This window comes from Tauraco erythrolophus, chromosome 1 (assembly GCF_009769465.1).
Source record: "Tauraco erythrolophus isolate bTauEry1 chromosome 1, bTauEry1.pri, whole genome shotgun sequence".
Taxonomy (NCBI): domain Eukaryota; kingdom Metazoa; phylum Chordata; class Aves; order Musophagiformes; family Musophagidae; genus Tauraco; species Tauraco erythrolophus.
Genome location: NC_141465.1, coordinates 11,210,457 through 11,228,891, shown reverse-complemented (window position 1 = coordinate 11,228,891; position 18,435 = coordinate 11,210,457). Strand labels below are relative to the sequence as shown.

The 18,435-nt window shown below is 36.3% G+C and overlaps 1 protein-coding gene across 8 annotated transcripts in view; it reads left to right on the top strand.

Moving 5' to 3' along the window:
* Positions 1-18,435, top strand: part of CBLB (Cbl proto-oncogene B) — a 134,104-nt gene that overhangs the window by 95,205 nt on the left and 20,464 nt on the right. For all 8 annotated transcript variants that reach the window (XM_086625560.1, XM_086626057.1, XM_086625984.1 and 5 more), the window contains 4 exons: positions 2,915-3,118; positions 11,350-11,535; positions 13,779-14,144; positions 16,422-16,516. In XM_086625560.1, coding sequence (XP_086481686.1) covers positions 2,915-3,118; positions 11,350-11,535; positions 13,779-14,144; positions 16,422-16,516 — 851 coding nt within the window. The remainder of the gene's footprint in view (positions 1-2,914; positions 3,119-11,349; positions 11,536-13,778; positions 14,145-16,421; positions 16,517-18,435) is intronic.

The following is an 18,435-nucleotide window of genomic DNA, read 5'->3' as shown; positions in this document are numbered from 1 at the left end:
GACTATGTTAATCTTTGACTTAAAAAAAAAAAAAAATCTGAAATCCTGAGGCCTGTAGCTGGGATTTGGTTTGATTTGTTGGTTTGGGTTTTTTTTTGGCTTAGCTGAACGGACTAAGCAAAAGAACTGAAATCTTTGTACTTTTGATTGCTGAGTGTCTTGTAGCATGGTAGCAGAATGTTCCAGTGATGTGCTCTGATTCTAGAGACTTGAGAAGCCAAGGTTCTCAGTACTTTGGCCGATGGCTAGGGATTCAGGAAGAGGATAACAAAGCATTTTAAGCTCAGAGAACTGACATGTTCGAAAATATCAAACTTCATCAGCAAATGGCATCCAGCTGTAATCAGCCAGGTATTTTTCAGACTTCATTACAAATTTAGCTTTTCTATAATTAGTGAGGCAATGAAGAAGTATTACACTGTAACAGCATCAGCTGTTGTGAGCTTTTGGTGGGCTAGTGTTTAATTGGCAGCATAATGGCTCATTAGACATGCCTCAAGACGTCCAATACAGATGTTTTCACTAAGCAGAAGAAAATTGAGTAAGCAACATCAGATCTGCATAGAATACTAAGGATGATTCAGAATTGTTCATCATTATGGAGATTAGTCTCTCAAATAAGACTTGGTTCAACTGTTTCCTTTTTGTATTATGCAACAGCAGTAAAATGTTGGCTTTTTCCACAAAAATGTATTCTTGTCTAAAAACTACATGACTGGACTAGATTCCAAAAGCATATGGGCATATATGCTGTATTGTAAAGTTCACAATAGCCACTGTCTCAATGTCCTAAATAACTTTTCTGTTGGTATGGACAAGGGTGTGTATTCATATAGGCATCTCAAATCTCCGTTTTACTTTCTCAGTTGTATTCATACCATTGATTACAAGCATCTGCTGCTGTGATTGGTTATCCAATATGTTTTGGTAAACTTGGTGCTTTTGAAAAGAAAGGAAAGAAACTGCTAGTACAGAACTATTTGACAGCACAGATACAAGAAAGCCTTAAAAATGAGAAGCTCTGTGCCTCATCCATAAGGCTGTTTTTAGAAAATGAAACTGTAAGGAATTCTGTGTGTAAGGGAGGACTTCTGTTCACTTGACAGTGATTATGTCAATAGGTCCATATAATTTTGGAGGCACTCTTTGAGGTATTAAGTGATGTTGATTAGTCCTTTGTAAGTAGGATGCAAGGCTTCTAAAAGTAAATTACATATATCTATCAGTACAAAATGAAAATCCAGTACTAACCATGCAAATAAACATAGCTGTTGTCAGGAGACATCATTTATAGCTGTCTGTCCTTGGGATACAGTTCTTCCACAAACTATAAAATCATCTCTCAGTTTAGCTAGACTGGCAAGTGTCAAGATAAAAATAATATTAGAAAAAAATGAAAGCTGTCCTTACATCTGAGAAAGCAAAAAGCTGTGCTTGCTTGATGATATTTCAGGATAGGTAGATTGATAAGAATTTGTTTTGGTTTTTGTATCTTTTTAGCTGTCTACCTGACTGCAAATATGACACAACATGATTTCTGAATTCAGATTGAATTATCTTGATCTCTCAAAGCTTCAGGGTTCTTTTGGGTGTGTTTTGTTTTGTTTTTAAATTCAAATCTATATTGTGCCTCTTGATGGAAAAATTTCTTTAAGTGCTTGAAAGAATTCTCTCTGATATTTTTGTTCATTAGTAGTCTGAAATCTACTTTAAAGGCTTTTTCATTACTTCTGACAAGCAAAAAAAATATTTCTGAATTAAGGAAAAGGAATAGAAATATGGCTGCTTGAAAATCATTTAACGCATTATACCACTTAGAAATTAAAATTCAAGTAATTCTTGTTTCTAATAACATGTGAAAATAGTTCCTTGATTTACATAACTTATTGAAAATGTAGTAAAGTCCTGGCTTGTTACTTAAACATGTCAAAAAAAATGTTTGTATCCTTAGCTGTTCTGTGTGCATATCACTGAATGATGGTGGTGTTGCAGCCATGACGGACTGTAAATATGTTCTTCAGATAATAAGAGCTGCATGCCCTAAAATTCATCTGCATTTTCTAACTCAAAATGAAAAAAAAATACTTTCTATTCAATATAAAAGATACATAATGAAATGCATAATCTCTGTCCACACACCTCACCTTCTTCCCTATGAAGAAATAGGAAAATTGTAATTCTAAAAGGCAACGTGTTGCTTCCTGACCTGTAATACTAAAACAATCACTATTTTGGTGCTTTGTAGAGATAATAGTTGCATTTTGATTAGTTATTTTTAAGTGAAGCTTAATCTTCTGAAGAGAGACAGCTTTAAAAGTGCAGTCATTTTTCCATTTGCTATAGTTAAATATCAGAGAATGGTTTAGATTGGAAGGGACCTCAAAGATCAGCTATTTCCAACTCCCCACCATAGGCAAAGACACCTTCCTCTAGATGAGGTTTTTCAAAGCCTCATCCAACCTGGCCTTGAACACTTCCAGGCATGGGGCATCCACAACTTCTCTGGGCAACCCGTTCCACTGCCTCACCACCATCAAGGTGAAGATTTTCTTCCTTATATCTGATCTAAATCTCCCCTCTTTCAGTTTAAAGCCATTGGCCCTTGTCCTATCACTACACACCCTTGTAGAAAGTCCCTTTCCAGGTTTCTTGTAGGTCCCCTTTAGGAGAAGACCTCCCTGGAGCCTTCTCTTCTCCAGGCTGAACAGCCCCAACTCTCTCAGCCTGTCTTCATAGGAGAGGTGCTCCAGCCCTTGGATCATCTTCGTGGCCCACTCCAACAGCTCCATGTCCTTCTTATGTTGGGGGCCGGAGAACTGAACGCAGTACTCCAGGTGGGGTCTCGCAAGTTGCTGTGAATCTGTTTTCTGGTTTCTATTTTTAAAAATGTATGTACTTTTTTGTCTTGCTGTAGGAATCTGATGGCCAAGGCTGTCCTTTCTGCCGCTGTGAAATCAAAGGAACTGAACCAATCATTGTGGATCCCTTTGATCCAAGGGATGAAAACTCCAGGTGCTGCAGTATTATTGATAGCTTTAGTATGCCCATGCTGGACTTGGATGACGACGATGATAGAGAAGAGTCTTTAATGATGAATCGTTTGGCTTCAGTCCGAAAGGTAAATTTTCAAATACTGTACAACAGATAAAGCTGTACGTTTGTAAATGAAGCTGCCTGTAACTTCAAATAATGAGAGGCTGCACTTCATGCTTTAGGCTTCAGCAACTCACTGAACAGTTCTTGGGTCAAAAAACCAAAAAGCATCAATATTGCAGCAATAATACTGAAGTTGAATAGGAAAAAAAAATTCAGATTCTCAGCTGATGTGAGCTGTGTCAACTCTGTTTGTAAGGAGGAAGCATGAGTTTGCGCCAGCTGAGACTCTTATCCAAAATACACTGTATGGACAATTCCCTGAACTTTTGTTTGTAAGGAACAAAAAATTTCATATGTGCAGAAAACTAATAATATATTCTGTATATGTGTGTATACACATGCACAGAATGTTTTAGGGTTAAACTTGAGTTTCTAAATGAGTTGTAAGTATTACTGCTTTGTAAAGGTGACTTTGGACCCCAGTTCATATTGCACACAAGTAGCCTTTAGTCATGTTTCATGTGAGGTGTCTATGATTTCTTTTTTTCCCTGTATTTTTAGTATTAGGTACTTTTAGCAGGAAAAGTGTATCTGAGATTGTTCATGCTGACTGTGTTTTGGGATGTTTCTTGTCCTGAAAGTGCTCTGTGTTAAATTCTGGAATCTTTCTTTGGTCACAGGAGATTTTATCGCTGATAAATGATCACTATCGTTAACAAAAGTTTATGTTAGTAGTTTTCACTACTATATTTTAGCCTGGAATAGATACTGACATAGACCATGCAACACTGAATTTTACAGTGCATTTTCTATATTTTACCTCTTACTGAAGTAATCTAGACTGAATAGTTGCCTTGGAATTAATTCTGTAACGTTTTACTCTCCCATTTCCATATGGTTGTATTTTTTTTTAAAAAAAAAAAAAACACACCAACTGTTTCACCCTCATATCTGAGAGTGTCTGTCAGTTAGTATACATACTTCTGATACCCTTCCTAACCTCTTAAGTCATATGAATCATTCTTGTGTATGTGATACAACATGTCCTACTCTTGGGAGCAGTTTATCCTTCCTGCCTGGACTTAAATTGCGATCTGCAGCCTGACCTCTGTGAGATAGCCTTGAATTGATGGGCTTTTATAATACTATCACTTCCATGATAAGGCAAATGCATTATGCTTTTATCAAAAGAAGGAACAATAGGCTTTACTATAAGAAGTCTTGTTTGCAGTATCCACCAAGTGCTTGAGAGCTTTGATGCTTGCTATTTTTATGTCACTAGTTTCATTGTTCAGTGAAAGAAACCTACTAATTATCCCTCAAGTTTAGGAACAACATTTTCCACTCTTTGTTAGCCTCTTGATGCCCTTGAAAATGTTGAATTATCAGGTCATTTGGTGATTTTCAACTGCTGTTTTCTTCTTAAAACTGTTACCAGTGGTTGTACATTGATGCTCTGAACCAGACCACCTGTGTGGTATGGTGGCATTATTTATATGCACTGTTTGTTAGTAATGCCTTTGTCAGCCTTGCCTATTTCTTTTAATCATTATTTGTTTTCCTGCTAAACAGTGTTTCTTCAGTGTCTGCTGGAAAAAATTCTTTTTTTCCTCTATGGCTATATGTAGGATTGTGCTCTTTTTGACTTTTGTTTCTTGTTAATGCTGTTGATATGAACATGGTGCTGCATAATGACTGTCTTGTAGTAATTTGTTTTATTGAAACAATGGAAGTTAGATGACAAAGACAATAATTTAGTTGTTGCTTTGTAATCCCAATGAACAGATTTTTCAATTTTTGTTTTATTGCAAGGATTGTCATATGCGTTCTCGACAAAAAGCCGTTAATCCTTGAAAATCAAATGATTTTGTCTCAAATCATCTGGCTAGACCGTGTGGTATTACTGAGAAAATCTTCTTGTGGCATATCTGGCTACTATGGGATGTTAAACTTGCTAGAAGAGGAAAATTCCAGGGGCATGAAGTCCTGATAAAAGTGACTATAGGGCTTCATTATGTGTTGCAGAAATGTTCAAATCAATACTTCTTGTCCTGAAAGACATGTGGGAGGGGCACTGTTGAAATGTTTCTAAGCTGCTACTACCAGTTTTCACTATCTCTGAGACTTTTGCTTGGAAATATATTCATAATGCAATGAATAGTTGCAGTAAGCTTGTTTCAGAAGCGCATGCAGTGCGGTTCATCACTGATTAAGGGGCCTGTGGTGGGTTTTTAAGTGAGCTGCTCTTCACAAAATGAAAAGCTGAAAAACACTTCTTGGAATTGTCATTAAAGTGTAAAGATGATACATTTTTTTATCACCTACTGTACCTGTATGAATTATGAATATAAATTGGATGTCAAAAAAATACCAATGCAGCTCTGAAGTGTGCTCATAAACTGTAAGAGGTATCTGAATTAAGTCCCTGAGGGACCTCAGATTTGAAATTTCTTTAAGGAAAAGGATAATCACCAAGCCACTTACTCATTCTTTAATGGAGCGAGTAAATGGATACACTTTAAGAAAAATGCATCATTCTTGCTAGGTGTTGTATATGAGTCAGCAGCAGTAGATCAGCTGTAACAGAGGCTTTAGACAAATCCACTGCAATTAGTTTATCTGCCTCATCAAACAACTTACTTTTTTTTATTTCCAAATTGTCTTCAGATATTTTTTTATGAAAGAACGATGAAAGGTGGTGGCAAAACCTCTGTTAATTTGTCTCATCGCAGAGGAATTTCCAGCCCCATGGTATCAGATTAGCTAATGAAGTTATTACCTGTTCCTTTTCTCAGTTCCATACTGTTTGTGCTAGCCAAGCACAATGTTATGAAAAGGACATTAAAAAAATGTGCAGATTACAGGCTCAGGTAAATATTAAAAATTACTTTTTTAATTTTTAAAGAGGGGATTTGAGTCTCTAGTAGACAATGCTTATTATTCCATAATGTTTAATATTCCATTGTCCCAATTAATTAAGAGTTACCTGTCACTTTGCCTTGTACCAGACTTAATTAGATACACTTCTAAAGAGAAAGAAAGAAAATATGGAAAAGTCATAGTGCGAGAGTTCGTGTTAAGAGCAAATAATTTTGAATTCAGAAGTGCTAAGATTGTTGTTTGATCCAAATAATATTTCATAAAAACATAGAGGAAGGCCCTAGCACTATAGGAAATGAAGTTTTCAATAGCTTGAAGTGAATTAACATCCTACAAAAACACTTTCTTCTGAAACTAGATGAAGTTACTTTGTCTTGGGAATATTTACTCTTTTATCTGGAGTTAGTTTCCTAGCTGTCTGAATGCACCAAAACCTGACTTTGATTCACACTGTTACTCTGAAACAGAGGAAATTTGTGAAGCTGAAAATGACTGTTTGTCATGATTAGGCTTCATCCAGCAGATGAGTTAGGTCAAACTTAACAGATCATGACAAAAGACCTTGGTTTGTGAAATTTAGGAGACTGAGTTTTTGGCTCCTCCCACTCATTTCCATATGATTAAATTTACTTTTTTCTGATAATGGAAAAAGCCATGTATTACATAGTAATAACATTTTAAATTTAATTATATAAAATACAGGAATATGTAAAAAAAAGCTCACTTCACATACATATCCAGATATTCCCTTCAGCTGTACATTCTTGACTCATACATACATGTCAGTTCATTCTTGAGGGTACATCTGGTTTGTGGGAATTTATTGAAATCGTGCCGCACAACAAGAGAGTCCTTAACTGCTTAGTTATTAGTATTTGAAAGAGGCATAAATACTGGGAGGCAGTGTGCCTCCTTTAGTTAAAATGTGTTTTACTGGTTCCCTGGGGCAGTGTGGTGCTGGCTCTCACAGCCTTAACTCCCTCTCTCTCCTTCACATGCAATTTCCTTGGGTCAGCAAAGGAAAGATGAAATAAAGAACAAACCCCTCTATGTAAAAAATGTTTACAACCGTCAGTGTTAAGGCATATAACTTTTATGTCCTCATACAAATTTTTAAGTCCAGATTATACTAATCTGTCTAGGTCACAATTTATCATAACAAGAATCAAGAAATACGTGAGTTACCCTTATCTGATTATAAATAAAGAAACTTCAGGGAACTACGTGGAAATTAAAAGTCCACTCCTGATGTAGGTCTGCTTTGACCTTCTTAAATGTCTTGTTATGAAATCTATAAATTGCTGAACTGGCTCCAGCAGGACATTAACAGTCAGGAATATATTCATCAGTCAGTCGCTTATCAGGATTTGTGTTGGCCATACTTTTCATATATGTCTATCTGGCAGAAAGGCATTCGAAGCTAAAACTCTTAATTCTGTAGGCTGACTGCTAATGTTTCCATCAGAAGAACCTTCACTAGAAATTGCAGTCCATGTCAGAAGCAGCATTATTCTTGAATTCACAACCACTAGGAGCAAGCTCACACCAGTATATCCCAGTAATAAATGCATCTGATTAAATAACAAGTGTGGTTTGCTCTGCAGTACCGTTGCGAAGTCAGTCGTAGCTGCTTTTCCCTTGGCAGCAGTCATGCCAACCGGATGAAGCCCGTGTTGTTACAAAGGAGCCTGTGTTCTTTTCCTTAATTACCTCTTTATTGCACAGGTCTGTGCGTGTTGCAGCAGAGCCCCTTTGTACGCTGCAGGTCTGTCTTCTGTCACTGCCAGTTCATTTGTATTAGTCTGTGTCTTGATTGCTCGCTTGCCTTATCTTTTTGTCACGGTGCTGCTCTCGTTGCTGCTTGATTTCCAGTGGATAGAAAATAACAGAAATCTCCAGTAGGTGACAAACGGAAAAATTTCAATTCTCTTTGTCCTGAGGGAGTCTGCCAAAAAGAATAGTTATTATGTACATCTGTTAATGCCCTGGTATCCACGTGAATTGCAGCCATCATGTTGATCTAGCTGTCAACAAACGTCAAGTGATGCAGCTGGACAGGTTGGATAAGAGTGGACAGGAAAATAGGGTTTTTTTTATAATGGGAATGTGATGGAAATCTGATACTGAATGCTGAAGAAAACCTGTTTGTTTCTGTGGAATGTTTTGGTTTGTTTTATTTTTAGTTTCAGTAGATCTAAACAAAAAATCATAATTTTAGTTTCTCCCAGCAAAGCATTGTCTGTCTTCAACACCAAGCGGTGACATGGATTAAGCTTCCTTGTAGGGGAGAGAAACTGTTTTTGCTATCAGCTTTTTTTTTTTTTCTTCTTTTCCTCATGCCTCGTAAGTTATTCTTGTTGGCCATCTGTTGGCCATCATCAGTTCTCTTTCTGAAATCTTTGGGACCACAGCACACTCTGATAGCATTATGACTGTAGACAATAGTAGTTCAGGGGACTGAAAGATTGTTTTGCTATTCTGAAGCAAGACATTGATGTAAGATTAAATTGAAGCTCTTTCACACAATTAAGACTTTGAAAAATTTCCATTTTGGACGTTGTGATTTACCATTCATGGAATATGGTGGGTCAAGATAGCTAAATACCAAATACATATGGAACCAGAAGTTTATCACATAAATTCATCTCCTGCTTCAACAGGGTTAAAACCATGTTAGGTTCTAAGAATTTTGAATTTTTGAATAAATTTTCATGTTGTTCTCGTTTTCTGTTGTTGCCTACTGCGTATTAGATGTGTCTTTCAGCCACTTGTTTCCATAAATCTGATGATTGCATCAGACCCCAGTGGGTTTTAAATGTGACTATTTCCATGATTTCTGTCACTGCAGGAGCTGGACTGTTGTGGCAGTAACCAGTGGGCTCACTAAAGGAAGAGCATATCTTTTTGCCTAGTGATTCTGTAGGGCAGAACTGTGTAAGAGAAGGTCGTCATAGTGAAACAGTGATGGATATTCTTAAAATGCTGTCATGACAATGTTCATTTAGCTGTGGATTCCCATAACTAGACACAGTGTGTCATGCTCTCAGGAAGTTGGGTTAATTAACGTGATAGTATGATCATAACTTAAATTCCACACAAATGTTTTCTTTCTAGCACTGTGTTTTCAGTATTTCCTTTTTTTTCTTATTCTTTGTTTCCAACTCCTATTTTATATATAGGATTGTTTCTTAGATCTTGCGAAGCAATTCCCTGCTGGCTGAGACACAGTATGTTGTGCAACACCTAAAATGTAGAGACTTACTACAACACTTTCATTTATTTTATGTCTTCTATCTTTAATTGTATCTTTTTGGAGGTGAGAAACCTCCTTATTTGGTTCTATTTCAAATAATTTGGGAAATAAATTCATTTTCTGTTTGATGCCGAAGCCAGAACATTTAATTTATTATATTACATGGCTCTTGGTTTTTAGGAATGCTTGATGGAGGTAGAACTACACTTCGAAAACTAATGTTATTAAATGATACAGTGTTTATTATGCTATTAACTGATAGATGCCTTCCATTAAGGAAAACAAATTGACATTCAGTTTATAGTAATTTTATAATTATGATTGCTCAGGCATGCTTGTGAGATACATATCTAGCTTAGTTATTCAGCTTTCCATAATGCTCAGAGAGACTAAGCACCTCACAGTCATTCATGTGTTTATCCTCATGGACTTCCAGTCAAGGTCAGGGACATTCACCAATTAAAGGAAACAAAATTTAAGGGCTATATTCGAGCCATTTAACCCCAACGTTGTGACTGCTTCTTTATAAAAAGGAGAATGAGAAGCTTCTGGAAGCCATGGAGAGCATCAGTCTTGAGTTGCTCGATCTCTTGAAACTGAATATGTAGTTGTGACACTGAGCTTACACATGTAGACCAAGTGGTAAGACCCTGTGTATCACAAAAGAATCATTCTGGCAAAGGAATTGAACCTCAGCCTCCTAGCTCCTCATCACCACCTCACTCCTCTGCCTCATTTTTTCTTGCAGTGTTATCCAGTGATACTGTGGTGGCTCATATTTTTGAAGGAAATCTGGTAGCAATCCTAATCGTATAGAACAGAATATTGAACTAAACTGTAGTGCATAGCGTAAGGACTCAGTATACTAGACTATTTTTCTTGATCTCCTTTTAAATTTGTGAAGTTTTCAGATTCTTTAACATAGTCACTGTATGTAAAGAAAGGCAATGTTGTTTACTTGTTTACCGTGTTAAAGAACTTCCTGGTTCCATCCCTGTCATCACTTTGGCGTGTATAGCATTAGTGAGAAAAAGCTTATGAAAAGAGGAGAAATGTTTTCATCAGTGATTTAGCTTAGAGATGGGTGCATTTTTGTGAGCAATTTAGCAGGCTTGCCTGAAGAAGAAGGCAGATTGTTAGTCCCTATAGGCAAGTTGTGCAGCGAGAGTACTAGGATGCCTCAGTGCACAAGTGGCCTCAGGTTGATGCCTGGTGTGAATGTCTTCCAGCTACTCGTGTCTACTGCCAGGGAAAGCACAGAGCAGTATAAGCATCCAGGTTTGCTTGCCATACAGTGATACAAATACAGTGGATTCACAGAAGTAACTTGAACCAATTTCTGCAAACAACTAAACTGTGTTTGGTAAAACTCAGCCAGATGAAGTTCGGGAACTAGTGGCAAAAGTGAGTGGAGCCTGTATTCAATATTGAAGTCTTTGGTTCTGATGAATTCAAAAGGACAACTCCAGGAAAAAAAATATTATAACTTGTCACTGGTGTTAATTGTGTGTGCGTCATTTGTTTAATATTTGCTAAAATGATAAACTGAATTGTCCTAAAATGATTTTTGTAAATCAGCAAATAAATGAGGAAGAAATAACTGCTTTGCCTACTGGCTTGCTGATGATTTTGATTTTTCAGAAGACGCGTAGTTTCCATTTTCTATGGAAGTCTGATTTGAAAAGGGGCTGTAGTTAACAGGCAATACCGTAGGTGTCCAACTTTTAAAAGTCATGTATAGGATTTTAGATGGAGTACTCTCTATGAATAAAAAGGTCGTTAAGAGTAGCAGTACTACAGCAGAATATCTACGTTTGTGATTGTGTACTTTTGCCTGACAACAATTACTTGTTTTTTTAAACAAATTACTTGCATTCTTTTATTGTCATCACAAGTTAACATGGCTCTTAGTTTTGGGGTAGAATGACTTCTTGACTTCTTTGTCAGTAACTGTAAGCTGAGCACCTATACTTTCTATTCATTGAGAGTAGCAGGGTGTCCATTATGATAAATTACTATTAGTAAGTACCTGATAAGTATCAAATGTTTTAGTCATGGAATGGAAGTTCTATACTTGGTCATCAGGTAGATACTAGTAATATTTTTTTTCTGTCTTGAAGTGCAATGAGAGGCAGAATTCACCAGTGACTTCCCCTGGATCTTCCCCTCTTGCACAAAGAAGAAAACCACTTCCAGACCCACTGCAAATCGCACATCTTAGTCTTCCACCTGTACCTCCTCGTCTGGATCTTATTCAGAAGGGAGTAGCACGGTCACCATGTGCCAGCCCAACTGGATCACCAAAAGTAAGTTGTATTGAACCATTATTTCTTTATATACTAATATTGAGAAATTGTATTTGGTTATTTTCAAGGTAAGCTTGCTTTTTAACTTTGGAAGATAGACTATTATGAAAATTTCCATGTGTATTTTCTTTTCAGGAGTTTGCTCTGCCCAAAAGAACTTTAATTCTCTGTAGCTTAGAAAACCTTTAGATCCACTTTGATTACATCTCTTATCTCCCTTAGTTGACTTTGGCGAGTACCTGTCCCTTTGCCTGGTATCTTACATAGTCAGATGTTTACAGCTACATGTGCTGGTCAGATGTGACGTCTGTTTGTCTGATGACTATATTGCACTTGGTTGTGGTCAGAATTTTAAAGATGTTGCTGTAATGGATCAATTCTGTAATAAACTCCGATTGATGAATATAAATAGAAATGAAAGTTTCCTGAAAATAGATTTTAAGGTCATTATCTCATCTAAATTATATGTTGTGCTCTGATGATGATTTATGGTCAATTTCCACGGTATCCTTACAAGAAAAATATGTGCAGATACTCTGCATTCAAAACGTTAACTATCATATATTAGGACTCAAGTTTCAAGGGAAATAATAATGAATCTATAGCTAATAAATTATATGCTGCATTTTGTGAAATTCATAATTCTAAAGAGTTAATGATTTTTCAAGTGGATAAGCATGAAAAAGAACAAATAATATGTTTGTTGCTCTCTATTATGAGTTGATTTAAATTCTGGTTTTTAGATGAGTTCAAATTTAAGTTGAAGTTCAAAACATGACTTCAAACCTGTGTGCTCATAATAAGCCAGTATGAAGTACCCTATTTATTTTGTCAATTTTTTCCTTCAAGCTTGAAAATCAACCTCTTTTTAAGATTCTAGTGGTTTATGATTTAGAGGAAAAAATTGAAGTTTGAATAGTGTCTTTAATCTTCTTTCATCACTTTTTGTATTATACAAGGGAATTTATAACACATTGTGGATATATGCTAAACATTTGGCACATCCATTAAAAATTATTTTTACCATAGCATGTTTTTACAAAGTTCATGTCTTACAAAAAAAAACAGAAAATAAAAAATACAATTAATATTGCTTTAAATGTTTTGGTGATGTTGTTTTTAAAATGTTGTTTTTTTTCCTTGAAGCTTTTCCTGAGGAAAAAAATAAACCGGGGAGGGAGATGAAAGGGAAATAAAATGGGGGCAACAACGAATCATTTCATACTTTAAAAAATATCATATTAAAAATGAAGATGACAATTTAGTCCTGCCAAGACTCCTACTTCAGTCAAAAAACTCTTATCTCTTTCTGCAATGGAAAACTATAGCTATAACCTATAACAAAAAATTTGGACCTAGTCATTATGCTTCTGCCTTGACAGTGGGAATAACTATTTTTCTTAATGAGCAGCTGAATTGAACACTTCTTTGTTTAAGATACTGTTTTATTTATATGAATAGAGCTGCAGGTAGAATTACTTTATTTTCAATCTAAGTAACATGTAACATGAAGAATAATGTGGGCTAACCTGTGAGGTGAGAGCAAGTACTATTCTTGCTTTAAAACCTTTGTGGCCTTCATCTCTTCAAGTGTTAATAATACGCAGGCTTACCAGAGTCCATGAAAATTACACCTTAGAAGGGAAATAATCTTCCCTGTATTTCTTATGGTAGCTGGTGGTAAGAGAAAAATATTTCTTAAAGAGCTGGCCCAAGTGTTATTTTGCAAAATAGTGTTAGTAATTCACTGCTAATGAAAAGATTTTGGTTTTATCAGATTTGTGCTCTTAAAAGCTATACAGCTACCTGTATAGGTTGGGGTATTGATTTGGCTTTTTGTTTGTTTTTTTTTTTTTTTCCCTCTTCTGGTAACTTGGTTTTCATCTTTTTCCAAACATTCCTCGAAATTCATTTTGGCAGCTAAATAAATGATTCAAAGGATTAAAGCAAAGGATTCTGGAAAAAAAATACGGGTCAGATAAATGTGCCTCAATTTGATTTTCTCCCATCTACCTCCTTCCTTGGGTTACTCGTGCAATGGCAAAAAAGGGGGCATGCTTTCTGAAAAAAGGCCAGGTTATTTGCAGAATGCAAAGACGAGACTGACATTTAACGTACTGGCAAATACTCTTGTGATGTCTTGACAGTATCTCAGTTAGAAATGGTAAAGCTGTACTTGATCATGAGAGAAATAGGCATGCCTATATGTAACTGTTTTTTTTTAAACTTGCTGTGTTCTTTAGTCTTCTCCTTGTATGGTGAGGAAACAAGACAAACCTTTGCCGGCACCGCCACCTCCCTTGCGTGATCCTCCACCACCCCCACCGGAGAGACCCCCTCCAATTCCACCAGACAACAGGATAAGCAGACACTTGCATCATGCGGAAAGCGTGCCTTCCAGAGACCAGCCGATGCCCCTTGAAGGCTGGTGTCCCAGAGATGTGTTTGGGACAAGTCAGCTAGTAGGATGTCGAATAGGGAGTGATGCTTCTCCCAAACCAGGACTTACTGCATTTTCAAACATAAATGGAAGGCATAACCGCGTAAGTTCTGATCCAGGATTTATGAGGAAACACAGACGTCATGAGTTGCCTGCAGAAGGTGCCAAGGTATGAAATGAGCTGAATGTGTTGAATCCTAATTTAATACCCTGCTGCAGCATTGTCTTGCATTGGCTGAAGTACTGTTTATATTGATCAGTGTTGGTCTGCTGTTTCTGAATATTTCCTGTTGATACTTAATAATAAGCTGGTTATAAATAAATGGTTTGTGAAATACTTCAATTTGTAAAGCAACAGTACATGAGGGTTTAAGTTACAGTTTAACACAAAACCCTCACAGAATGGCCTGGAGAGAAAATTCTAGATCTGTTGTATTCTTTTAGCAAATTATCTATACAGTCAGTGCATGGTGATAATAGTACATTACTGTATGCTGTAGTGTAATTACATAGCATCTGATCCACTTTGGAAGTGTCTTATGCCGAAATTGTATATAGATTTGCTGATGGAATACCAGATGTTCCAGTTACCTATGTCATAGGTGAGGTGAGAACTTGGTAACCTTTTCAATCTGTAATGTATGCAATATGTACAGATGATGTATACATATATACTTAAATTGTCAGATATATTGTGTGCATTAACATAAAAAGCTAAATATTCTAAAGGTCAGTTGTGTTGTTCATCAGTAAAACGCTATTTTCAAAAGAACATTAAATTATTTATGTTCAGTATACTCTGGAAAACATCTGACCTGCCTTGACCCATAGAAAGAGGAAACGAATACATTCAAAGCCAAGCTAAATGTATAACCATTTCTTGATTATTATCTTTACCACTGGCTGTATGGGCAGCAGCCTTAAAAATGCTCAGTGGCACAACTCCAGTATTATGTTGTTTGATTTGGTAATATCATCAGTACTCTAAACCTTATTCAAGATAATTAGCATTGCAACTCCCTTTTTCTTTGTCAGTTCTTTACAGTAATACCATATCTTTAGCTGAATTTGTTTCTATATGTTAACTGAAGATATCTGGGGAGGAGAGCGTAGTGGGAGTAGTTCCAGCGTGAGGCAGCTTCAGGCTACTTGCAAGACTGTGTACAGTTGGGGAGACTTGGATTTGAAAAGAAATCAAGTGATGATGGCATAAGAAAATATTCCTAGTTCCGCTCTAATCAGTTTTATCAAAGTAGCTCAGTAATTTATTCATAGAGCAGGTTATTAACTCAAAGCTGCTGCTCTTTTTTTTTTTTTCTTGAAGACTACATAGCTTGTGCTAAGGAGGATGGATTTGTGGTTAAGTCACAGTAGTTAGAAATCATCAGTTTTTCTATTTGCTTTTCCCAAGGTCACAAGCTGTTTAACCTTTCTGTCTCCGTTTTAAAATTTTTCATATGGATGTTTTGGTTATTTTAAAAGTACTCTACTGAAATTCAATTAGTATTGGTAAAGAACATTGACATATATGATGAAAGGTGCCTAAGAAGTCTGCGATGTTATATAAAATTAGAATGTCCTTTTATCAGCATTGAGACAAAACACCAAAATTTTACTTACAGCTAGACCGTTGTTTAAAATGCTACAGCTTTTCATCTGATTTAAAGGATGCTGTGCTTATATCTTCATATAGCACTCTAGTCGTGGTCTGGTGCAGTATTGAAGCTGATGAAATAAATAATTCTCAAATCAGAATAACCACTCAGTGTCAAAGTGCCATTGTAGTCTGGAGAAGTTACAGATGTATATCCTGAACCAAATGCCGTTTAAACTGTCATCTTCAGGTTGTAGATCCAAGCCATTTTGTTAAATGGAGCAACTGACAACTCTGAATAATCGTTTCAGGCTGTATGCACGTTCACAAGGGAAACATTTAATTTTCATCCCTGATTCATATATCAATTGTAATATAATCTCTTTGCTATTGGTAAAAACCAAGAATGAGGAAGTCAGTCACGCAGGTAGGGGGTGGATTCTGGCAGGCACTGAATCACAGAGTTTTAAAAAACATTAAATGTTTAGCTTGCTGTACCAATTGTTTTCCCACTGTACTGCATCTCTCTCACTTTGATCAGATCGCAATCTTGAAATCTTAATTTTGCCGTAATCACTTCAGCTGTAACTGAGTTGTCCATCTAGTAACTGTGATGTGGAACTTCGTCTTCTGGTGAAGTTTTAAGCTAATGCGTCCTGCAGCTTCCAAATGGGGTGAGCTGAAGCAGGTATGGAAGGAAGAGTCACTCCAGATAACAGCTCTGTAGTGTGAACTCCTAGGAAAGCCTTTACCCATAATCTTCTCATAGTCCATTTTGTAATACCTAGTTGATGAATATCGATGATGATAAATGGGAGGAGAGACCCATTGTAACACCTGTGCGATTTTTAGGTCTTTTCAAATGGTCATCTGATAAATGAAGAGTATGATGTCCCTCCACGGCTTTCACCCCCTCTTCCAGCTGCCTCCATCATCCCTAGTATAAAGTAAGTTATCTTTATTTGTAAAAGAAACGTGCTAAGTGCTGTTAGATAATAAAACTGATTCTCTGGCGCTAAAAGAAAAGCAGGAAAAAGAAATAAATAAAATGAACTAATATAACTTGGTGATACGTTTTCCGTGAATGTTAATGCAGCTTTACAAAGGAAGCGTAAATTGTATTGATTAAGTGGAGCAGTTCTAATGTTAATTGAACATACTACATTTTTATAGGAAGAGAAAATAAATTGTGGCAGATCGTGCTCACGGGCATTTGGCAGTGAGAGTAAACACTGTCTGGTTTTGCTTCTACAGCTACAGAAGTGTGGTCAGACCTATTTATCGCAGGAGAGGAAAGATTCTAGGGAAAGTACGAAGGGTAGAGAGCATAATTTATGCGTGTTCTGCCCCTAATCTAGTCGTGCTTTCTGGGCTTTCTGTACATAGAGCTCGATCCAGGATTCACACCAGTATCTTTTTTTTGTTGTGCCTAAAAACCAAACAAATAAAAACGTTTTATATCCATTTTAAATGGAGTCAACCTCCCTGAGTTCCAGAATATGGTTTGGGACATCTTGTCGTTTCAAGGTGCAGACTACCCTTAGTCTTCCAGTAGCATGGCTATTTATTTGGTACCAAGATGTTGCTGTGCATAGCAAGTATCTTTGGACTCTTTATCACACAGGATTTTCTACAGAACAAGAAATATTTAAAACAGAATTTGGAAGTGCTATAAAGTAGTTTGTCAAATTTTTGTGGTTTTGGAAGGAAATCGGAGCATATCGCAATGTTTGATGTTGTCCTACAGCTTCTTTTCAATGTACTCCTTGTGATTCTTGCTGTTAAATATAATAATTGGACAGTCAGTACTGAGAATTTTCTCATTAGTGTGTAATTTTGCCGTGTCTTCAGCACTCATTCCATTGCTGTTCAGTTAGCGGTAACATAAAAGACAAATATATTTCAGCATTTCATTAATACGCTGGGTTTTCTCTTCCGAAGCACTAGAATAAAAGTTCAGTGGAGCATTGACTTTTTCATTCAGAAGCATGGGTTCAGATGCAATAATTGCTGGGTTGAAGCTCTCCATGTTTGCATTCAGTTCAGAAGCGAATTTTAGAACACTACCCGGACAGTTTTGTAACTGAGTGTTGTGATGTAACCTGGTTGAGGTAGGGTATTAGGAGTGCCATTTGGATACCTCATGTAATCAGACCTCTCTGTAGACTGATCTCCTTGGATTGGCTACTCCTTCCATGATAGGATGCAACCCCTGGGATGTTCCACACCCTGTCAGTCAGAAAGAGAAAGCAGTAACTCTAATAGACAAACTAAATACTTCCATATTCTAAAGCAAATTGAATTCTGAAGAGGGGAAGATTCTTACTTTTATTTTTCATAGTGTTGAAATAAGAGAACATTCTACTTCATGAAAATTCCATTTTTTACTCAGATTTTTGCAAATGTTGCCTAGAATCAAAGTACAATATATACATACACCATACAGTGTTCATTGGAAATTCCACAAGATATCATAGTGATGTGGACGAGCTATGTCAAGGCAATCCAAAACTGGAATGTGTGAATTTAGCTTGGTCAAAAGAAATACTTTCATTAACTGAAGTCTGCTGGATAGAAAAGTGACGTATTCCAACCAAAAGAAAATTGTCATTTGCTAAAGCCAAACTCCATAAGCTTTTTGGAAGAAATTAACTTTTATTTCTGATTTGGTTGTGTAGTTAAACCTTTTAAAAATCTACAGCACATTTTACATTTTGATTTCTAAAATGTAAAAATATCAATTTATAACCTAGGTGTAAGAAATTTGAATTACCTATTTAACAACTACTAAAATGTCACATGGAATTATTGTTAAAATTAAAAATTGATCATTATATGTTACTTCTTGAAAGACTAGTATGTCTAT